The sequence below is a fragment of the Bos taurus genome, chromosome 13, assembly GCF_002263795.3.
Source record: "Bos taurus isolate L1 Dominette 01449 registration number 42190680 breed Hereford chromosome 13, ARS-UCD2.0, whole genome shotgun sequence".
NCBI classification, from domain to species: Eukaryota; Metazoa; Chordata; class Mammalia; order Artiodactyla; family Bovidae; genus Bos; species Bos taurus.
In genome coordinates, this window is record NC_037340.1 from 54,939,366 (window position 1) to 54,948,653 (window position 9,288).

At 56.0% G+C, this 9,288-nt stretch overlaps 1 protein-coding gene and 1 long non-coding RNA gene across 4 annotated transcripts; one reads left to right on the plus strand and one right to left on the minus strand.

Annotated features, from left to right (window-relative positions):
- Positions 1-78: 78 nt before the first annotated feature.
- On the minus strand, positions 79-5,829 carry ADRM1 (ADRM1 26S proteasome ubiquitin receptor). 3 transcript variants are annotated; one of them, XM_059892608.1, is made up of 10 exons: positions 5,494-5,829; positions 4,826-5,039; positions 4,066-4,182; positions 2,586-2,709; positions 2,160-2,246; positions 1,524-1,605; positions 1,066-1,298; positions 761-918; positions 512-614; positions 79-309 (listed from the first exon to the last, which is right to left on the minus strand). In XM_059892608.1, the coding sequence occupies exons 2-10, from the start codon at positions 5,036-5,038 to the stop codon at positions 203-205; spliced, it is 1,224 nt and encodes a 407-aa protein (XP_059748591.1). In that variant the 5' UTR covers position 5,039; positions 5,494-5,829; the 3' UTR covers positions 79-202. The 3 variants fall into 3 exon arrangements, with proteins under 3 accessions (XP_059748591.1, XP_059748590.1, NP_001073751.1); XM_059892607.1 differs by lacking the exon at positions 5,494-5,829 and adding an exon at positions 5,254-5,478; NM_001080282.1 differs by having other exon boundaries at positions 81-309; positions 5,757-5,817.
- Positions 5,830-6,055: 226 nt separating this feature from the next.
- LOC132346931 (uncharacterized) lies at positions 6,056-7,221 on the plus strand. Its single transcript, XR_009496937.1, has 2 exons — positions 6,056-6,308; positions 6,798-7,221. It is a non-coding gene; the product is annotated as an uncharacterized lncRNA (long non-coding RNA).
- Positions 7,222-9,288: the final 2,067 nt, after the last annotated feature.

Here is a 9,288-nt window from a genome sequence, read left to right on the forward strand (position 1 = left end):
TGAGTCAGAACCCAGGCCCAGAGGAGCTTCTTGCACCCAACTCCCGTCAGCCCACCCTGGCACGCAGACAATCCAGAGTTGGCAGATAAAAGGAAAGACTTTTACTGATTAGCACGTTGGGGCAAAGGTGAGAGGGTGCGATCACAAACGCCACTACTGAGGCCAAATGACCTGGGGGTTGAGCCCTCGTGGCTGCAGCAACCTAATCCAGGCTCATGTCCTCTTCTTCATCCTTCTTGTCCTTCCCATCGCCCTCCTGCTGCTCGGGGCTGGCGCTATTCTGCATGGCTTTGGCAAATGCTTCCACGTCTAAAACGCATTAAAAAGCCTGACGTGACCTTTCCAGCCCCGGGCCCAGCACTGCTGACTAGGGGACAGGAGGTGAGAGCCAGCCGGAGGCCAGGTCATCAGACTAGGCATCCTCTGCACGTGGGGGAAGCCTTTCTTTTCAACTACAAGGAGACAATCTCTGCCTCACCTGTGGCCGAGGGGTGGGGGCGCAGGTACTTACCACCCTTGTTGGCGGCCTCCACAGCCTCCGCGGGCAGCCCAAACTGGCACATGAGGGGGCCCAGCTGCCCTGAGGCCAAGGCCGCACTGAACATGCCGAGGGCCTGTGGGAAGAGCCAGGCACCTGAGTCCATAAGAGAGCTGAAGGGGACCGCAGGAACCAAGACGCTTGATGCCAGGGGCTGTGCTGCAGACGGGCAAGTGTCCCCTACACCAAGCTTCCCGCAGGACACCTGGGCCATGTGTCTACCTGCTGGAACTGGGGTGAGGTCAGCGTGTTCTGGATCTCCTCTGCGGTCTGTGGCAGGGACTCCCCTGATGGCAGGTAGGGCAGCAGGCGCTCCTGGACATCCGCGTTGGCAAGGATGGGGGCCATGATCTCAGGTGTCAGCACGCTGGCCAGGTCAACTAGGGCACAAGCAGTGGCCGTCAGCGGCTGGACGCCAGCCAGGATGCCCATGCGGGAGGACAGTGACACTCAGCTGTGGAACTTCCGGGCGTGGTGTGGTGAGGTGAGGTGAGGCGAGAGAGGCAGGGGCAGAGGCTCAGTGTTACCTTGTTGGCCGCCTCCCGGCCCAGCCGGCACACTCATGGTAGCCAGGATGCTCTGCAGGTCGCTGAGCTGGATGGGCTGGGCGGGGCTGGCTGCTGTGCTGGCTCCGTCACCTGAGCTGGGCGCGGGGCTCGGGCTGGTCGCTGAGGCAGCTGCTGGAGCGGAAGGGGCTGGGGTGGCGCGAGTGGAAGAGGTGGTGGAGGATGGGGTGACTGCTGCTGACTGGCTCCGGGAGCTGGGGAGAGCGAGGGAACACTGGAGGGTGACATGCCCACAAAGGCACCACAACACATCCATCCTGCCCCAGACCTCCTTGTGCTGCCAGGTCGCTAGGAGAAGTCTGAACCTTGAAAAGGACAGGCCTCCCCAGGTGCCTACTCCATCCTTCAGCATCTCCTATGTCCAGCCTCTGTGAAGGAGGAACACCTGGTGAAACCAGAGAGCCAGGGGTAAGGCTCACCTGGATGAAGAGCTGCTTGCTGGAGGCCCTCCGCTCCCCAGTAAGCTGGCCAGGCCCGGCCCGGTCAGGGCCCCCAGGCCACCTGCAAGGAGCAAGGACACGCAGTTCAACACTCAGGCCTGGCCAGAGGCCCCCTCCCCCACCACAGAGCAGACCCACCCAGCACTACAGCCCAGGGACAAGCAGGGGAAGGAGCAGAGCAGGCCTGTCTGCGGGGGCCCAGGGCTGGGACTCCTCAGGCGTGTTCTGGCAGCTTAACCCACTAAATCTATCATTTCTCCATCCCATGACAATACCAACGCACCCCGGTTCAAGGACAGAGTCCAAATTCAGTACAAAGTAACAAGCGTTTCCCCAACAGACAAGCCAACCTGGGAGACCAGGGGGCCCAGGCAGGATCCCTGTCGCATGTTCTTAGGCCCTGCTCCTCAGCCAGCTGTGCTCCCCTGAAATATGGAATTGTGTCCTCCCTGGGGGCCCTGGAAGGCCTTGCCCACCTGGTGCCAGGTCAATCCCTAAGGCAAACCAGGCCCCTGCCCAGGGAAGCCAGCACACAGACATGGCTGACAGAGCTGATGAGAAGCTGCAAGCTGCTGACTCTGTTACTAAGAGGCGCCCAAGCCCTCGGCGTGTTACCCAGTCCTCCGAGGCCGGCGGGCCCGATGAGCTGCATGAGTTGGCTGTGGCTCATGTTCCCCAGCAGGCTCTGCAGGCCACCCTCCCCTGCAGGACAGAAGGTGCTCAGATTGGGGCTGCGGTGGCCAGGGGCCTCCAGCTGGGTCTGCCCCCACCCCTCCGCCGCCACCAAGGTCCTGGGGGCGGCCCCCATCTCAGCTGACCCTGAGCTGTGCGCTGAGTGTCTCCTGCCAGGAGCCAGTGCAATAGGGCTCACAGACGGGTCACCAACTGAAGACAGGAGCAGGGACCAACTCCGGAACCGCCCCAAGGGGCTCCTAACCTGGATCCTCCACCTCCGCTTAGCCACCGGCCCACACCACCCAGGGTCCACGTCAGCGGAAACCGACTCCAACCTCACAGCACATCCGGGAAGGTGACCATTACCGCCCAGCGCAGACAGCTCGTGGCCTCCGCTCCCACTCGCCCCCAGGGCTCCGGGCATCGGCGGGTTGTTCAGATACTCGTTGACTTTCCGGCAGTGCTCCTCATCCTGGTCCGTCTTGGGCTCCTGTGGGGAGGACACAGCAACAGGCGCAACTGAGCAGCCCAGCCATCTTACAGGCGGGGAGACTGACGCGCTAGGAGCACTTGGCACACAAGCAACCCTATCCTCCAGGATGAGGCTGTGTGACCGTCTTAAACCACAAATCCCGGATGTCCCTGGTGGTCCAGTGGTTAGGACTTCACCTTCCACTGCAGGGGGTGAGGGTTCAAGCCCTAGTCAGGGACCTAAGATCCCACATGCCTCAGGGCCGAAAAAAAACAAAATATAAAACAGGAAGCAATATTGTAACAGATTCAATAAAGACTTTAAAAATGGTCATCAAACCTTTTTTTTAATTAACTTACTTTTTACTGAAGGATAACTGCTTTACCGAATTTTGCTGTTTTCTATCAAACCCCAAGTCAAAGTTTAAAAAAAAACAAAACACTCAAATCCTTCAACACATGTAATGCTGTAAAATAACCCTGTTATCACACCACTGTCACCAACCAGCCCTGGCCTGCAGCCCTCCAGAGTTAGCTGGGTGCTGATGATGAGCACTTAGGCATGCAGGGGGTCATCAGGCAGCATCACCCTGAGGGCACCCCCAGAACTTCGAGACAGAGCACCCATGACCGGTGCACTGCCACCCAGAGACCCCCAGAACACACCAAAAGGGAAGACACAAGACAGAGCCACCACACAGGGTTCGCCCTGGCTTCTGGTCTGTGCTTATGACCCTGGAGGGGGCACTGGGAGACCAGCAAATCACAGGCAGAGATGGGACCCGGCCCAGAAATCATTCCTGTAAGTGACCCAGGGATTTCCAGCCTCGAAAGGGCCCCAAAGCCAAGCTACACACTCTGGACTCTGGCAGAGCCCACTACAACAACCCGCCCTCACACCGCACCCCTACTCCCCACACACGGTGACACTCTTGAATCTTTTGGTTCCATGGCAAGCAGGGTCAGCACCAGCTGGTAAGGGAAAGCAAACTCTACCATCAGAACAGCTAATTCTGACAAGCTGGCACTTTTCAAAAATTGTGTTTGAAAATAAAGTAACATAGGTCATTCAAACAACAATATTTTCTGGTTACCTACTATACGCTAAGCATTGAGCCTGGGTCTCCTGCATTGCAGACAGATTCTTTAGCACCTGTGCTACCAGGCAAATCCATTATTTTATACACTGAATAGAATTAGAAAACAGACCTAATTACTGCCTTCGTGGAATATGACTTGTATATGAAGGGGTTTTGGGGAAAAACAAAAAACAAAAAAACAAAAAACCCACAGAAATCCAAAGGCCCCATGAGCAAATTTCTAACCTAATTTTATGACAATATTTTAAGAGAAAAAGTAAACAAAACCTGCATACCTGCATCCAGAAGAAGAGTCGTTTGGACCCTGCCTTAAACTTGAGCACGTAGACCCTCCCGCTGGGGCACTGTGGCACGCGCTTGAACTCACAGTCATCGGGGAAGATGATCAGATCCTAAAGAGAGGCACTGCTGGGCCCCAGGACCTCCAGGAACACAGGCCGGGCCCGGGCCTGGGGTTGTGTGGCGGGCTGGGCAGAGGCCCCGGGACACAGAGACCAAGCCCCTCACCAGCAGGGTCTGTGCAGGGCAGACAAACGAGGGTCACAGGCACCCCAGGAAGGTCGTGAGGGCCAGGAGAGGGGCCCGGTACTGAACAGGGAAGGGGGGTTTCCGGCTCCTGGAGGATTTTTGATAGAGACGTTTTGGGAGCAACATTCCAAGATGAGTTAAAAAGTCAGCCCTGACCTGCTCCTGAACTTAACAAAAAAACTATACTGTCTGAATAAAATGACTGCTAAAGAAAGCTTTCTAGAGGGCTGTGATCAAGGTCAGGATTTTTACACTTTTTCTCCAGTCTTAGGCACCTCATCTTCAGAGCTTTACACGTACACAGGTGACAGAGGAGATGGACATGATCGTTGAGACTAGAAAGCCCACAAGCAGATCCACATACCCCACCAACACACTCCAAGCTGTCAACCAGTTGTTTCAAGCCCCGAGCACGGTGTCCTACTGTAAAGACCACGCTGCCCTGACCATTTTGGGGTGGGGGGCGGGTAGGTGTCCTCAAGACAAGGTTCACTCCCAGACACTTACATCTTCCACGTTCCCCGATGTCCTGTCTTTCCAGCAAAAGTGAATGAGGGAGTCATCCGTCTGCTGAATGTACACAAGCCCTTTCCGTTTATCTGGGGTGACGGTAGTTCCTTTTAATGACATTTTTCCGGCCCGAAACTCCACCAAATACTTGTTGGAGGACCCACGGGAGCCTGGCACCAGGCTTGGAAACAGAGCTCCTGAAGTCGTCATCCTAAAAGAAGCACCACCGCGCAGGCCCGGTCACGACCGCGGACACCCTAACGTCCTCCTCCAATGCTGCGCTCGAAGAGCAGAAGGAAAGCGCCTCTCGCAGCCGGGCCAGGCCTCAGACGCCCGACACCTGCGGCCAGCTCATTCCGGGGTGGGCCGGCCCACGGGGCCAGGTTCTCAGCTTCTGCTCCCGTTTCTCAAACCCCGAAATTTACCTGTGCATCTAAAGCGCATGGCAGCTGGGGACCCTCGTCAACACCATGTTCTGTACATTTTAAATAATCTATTAGCCTGCGGCTCCGAAAGATTTAAAACCTCGAGCTGGGCAGACAGGCCGCTAACACGCTGGATGGCAGGCCAGATTCCGGCCTAAACCTCGCTGCTACCGGACACACGGCCGGTAAACTGCAGCGCGGCTGGCTAGCTCCCCTCGGAGAGAAAACCCGAGCGAGCACCTGGGGAAACGCGAGCCCGGCGGCCGGCGAGGACTTTGCGCGGGTGAAGATCCGCTCCCACCCGCAGGCCCCACCGCCCGGCACTCTCGGCTGCGGGCGCCGCGGGCCCGGGGCGGCGGCCGGGGTGCCCGGGAGCCCCCGTCCGCGCTTGCCCCCAGCCTCTGCGGCCCCAGACGACCCGGCGCCCGCCCGGGGACCGCCGACGTCGCAGGCCCCGCCCCCGACCACCCCCATAACCGTCCCCGCCCCCGACGACCCCGCACCTGGCCCGCGCCGAGACTCCGCCGAGAGGCGCCGTCCGGGTTCGCTCTTCCTCCTCAGCGCCTGCCGGGCCCCGCCGGAACACCCCGCTCGCCCCGCCCCGCCCGCCGCTCTCGCCGCTGATTGGGCTCCGTCAGGAGCGGGGCGGGCGCTAGTCTGCGGGCGATTGGCGAGGGCCGCCGCCCGTCTCGTCACCGGCCCGCCCCCGCGCCGGCGGCTCTCTTCCGGAGGAAGCGCGGGCCGGGGGCCCGCGGGCCAGAGCGGCCCCTATTGTTGCTGTGTCATAGGGGCGCGGCGGCGGCCCCTGGCGGCGACGTCGGGAACGGCGAAGCGGTCGCAGGCCGAGCAGCTGGCGTTGGATCTGGGACTGCGAACCGGGCGGGGGCCCCTGCGGGGCGCGGGGCAAGGTGTCTCAGGTGTGCTGACCGTGCGGGACGCCAGGTTCCTAGACCTGGGGAAGTAGTCGCCGGCTTGGGGAAGGGATGTCATAGGACGGCGGGGCCGTGCGGTGTCTTCGAGTCCCTGGGGGAAGGTGACTGCAGCCCTGGACTCAGGTGCGTGGGCCCAGCGTCCTCCCGACGAGCGGTGGTCTCCTGGGAGCCCGTGCGACGCACAACGCCGCTGCCCTGCGCCCCCAGACCCTCTTGAGAACTATCCTCCATCCTCCCTGTGCCCTGGGGGTCCCCCAACCCCCAAAACAGTGACGGCGTGACTGTTTCCCCATCCTCCCCAGACCCCCTATAATCTGCCGACAAGGCTGCGCCTTCATTCCTTGTCTGGTGTGTGGTGTGTGCAGTCTGAACCGAATGAAATCAGCTGTCCTGCACACACTGGAGGAGGGGAGCGGAAGCGCGGCCTTCCCATTCCTTTACTCCCCTTCACTTACACTTTGTAGTTTCTGCAGAGCAGCACACACACCTGGAGCCCATGCTACACATGATGTGTGACTCCCCGCTCCAGAGGCAGGGCCATCCTCAACTGTGTGGCCACCTCCATGCCCGCTTGATTTACCATCAACCCAGAGAAATCTGCTTCCCTTGTAGCTCCGTTGGTAAAGAATCTGCCTGCAATGCAGGAAACCTGGGTTTGATTCCTGGCTCCGGAAGATCCGCTGGAGAAGGAAACGGCAACCCAGCCCAGTATTCTTGCCTAAAGAATCCCATGGATAGAGCAGCCTGGCAGGTTACAGTCAATGGGGTTGCAAGAGCAGGACACGACTTAGCTAGCCCCTACCACCACCACCACAGAGGAACCTGGCGGGCTACAGTCGTCCATGCGGTCTCACAAGAGCTCGCCACCACTTAGCGACTAAACCACAACCATCATGAATACGTAAAATCCATTTTTAAGCTTTTTTTTTTAAAAGGTATAAAAGTGAAAACTTCTTTTATTCAACATTGTTTTGAGATGTATCCATGTTGACCTCCTGTGTAACATTCTGATGGATAAAACACCACAAGTTCTGTACCGATTGCTTTGTGATCTAAAGAGTCTCTATTTTTTTTTTTTTTTTTTTGGTTTGGAAAAATAGAGCTGGTTTTCATTTTAAAATATTTATGTTGATAAGAAATGTGTTTTTAATTAATATTTAAAATTTCTAATATGGTAAATATCCATAGATAAAACCCATGTATGCAAAAGCTCTATGGGGATCCTTGATAGTTTCTGAGAGTCTAAAGAGTTCCAGAGACCAAAGTGAGGGGACAGAGACCCGTGAAGAAATTCAGTGGCCTGTGACTGGGGTCACGACACCCGCAACAGTACCATCCCGCGCACTCTGTGAAACCAGGAAGAAGACAGTACGAAAACCACCTGGCTTCCCTGAGGAGGGACTGGCAGGCAGGGGTCACTGTCCAAAGTCTTGGGAAGCTCAAAAGCGGCCAGCAGGGGCCATAGGGAAAGCAACTTTCTAGAACCTGAAGACCCTTCTGGGCAGTGACTGCGGTGGGGCCTCAAATGAGCACTTCCTCATCCCAAACCAAGGGAGCTTGTGTCCTGGGAGGCTCAAAAGAGAAAGCTTTATACATTTTCACTGGTTTCTGTGAAAAACCAGTAAGGAGACAAGCTACCGGTAGATGGCCATCGTGGAGGCCAGTCCATGTGCCCCCTACCCCCGACCCTCCACCCCAGTATGGACTCTGTGAACTGGGCCCCACAGCAGAAAAAGCAAACCCAGTCCCTTGCTCTGAGCCTCGGCACCTCCCCCAGGTGAAAGGCAAGGGCTGCAGTGACTGTGGGCGCAGGGAGGCTCGACAAGGAAGCTGGCGAAGAAGTGCCCAGACACCTCCTAAGGAGGGTGTACAGATGGCCTGATGTGCAGGAAAGGATGGTGCACAGCATTATTCATAAGGGAAATGCAAATTAAAACACATGGATTAGAATGGCTTAAAAAAGGAAAAGCGACAGTACTAAGTGCTGGGGAGTCTTTGGTGCTGGAAATACAAAATGGCCCAGCCACTTAAAAAAACCGTTTGGCAGGTGGCTTTTGTTGTTGTTTTCTTTTTCTTTAATTATAGATTTTCTTTTTTAGGGCAATTTTATGTGCACACCAAAACTGAACAGAAAGTACAGAGTTCCCACACACCCCGTCCAACAGCCCCGCCACCACCCACATCCCCCACCAGAGCTGTGTGTTTGCTACAATCCATGCTCAAACGCTGGAGAAGGAAATGGCAACCCACTCCAGTATTCTTGCCTGGAGAAGCCCATGGACAGAAGAGCCTGGAGGGCTACAATCCATAGGATCGCAAAGAGTCAGACACGATTGAAGCAATTTAGCACATACTCATATGTGGACACATCACGTCACCGAGTCCAGAGTTTATATCAGAGTTCACGCTCCGTCATACATCCACATGTTCAGACAAATGCTTAGCGACGTATGTGCATCTTTACAGTATCACACAGAGCATGCTCACCACCCTGAAAAGCTGATGTCCTCTCCCTGTCCGTCCCTCCCTCTTGCTTAATCCCTAGCAACCACTGATTTTTTTTCCAGTTTTTTATTATGGTAAAATGGCACATAACAGAAAGTTTACCGTCCTAATCGCTCTTTAAGTGTTGAGTTCAGTGGTCGTAAGTACATTCATAACGCTGTGCAGCTATCACCACCATCCATCTTCAAACTTCTCATCGGGGAAAACTGAAACTCCATCTCATTAGACACCGACTCCCCATCGCCCTCTTCCCCCAACCCACCACCATTCTACTTTCTGTCAGTATGAATTTGACTGCTCTTGGCACCTATCAAATTATACAGTACTTGTCTTTTGTGTGACTGGCTTTTTTCACTCAGCATAATGTCCTCGGGTTTCATCCATGTTGCAGCATGTGTCAGAATCCCCTTCCTAAGGCTGAGTAATCTTCCGCTGTAAGTATGTCTACACCACATTTTGCTTATGCGTTCATCAGTGCAGGGATGCTTGGGTTATTTCCACGCCTCAGCTATTGTGAATAATGCTGTTGTGAACATGACTTCCCGGGTGTAGCTCGTGGTAAAGATCCTGCCTCCCAATGCAGGAGACATGAGAGACC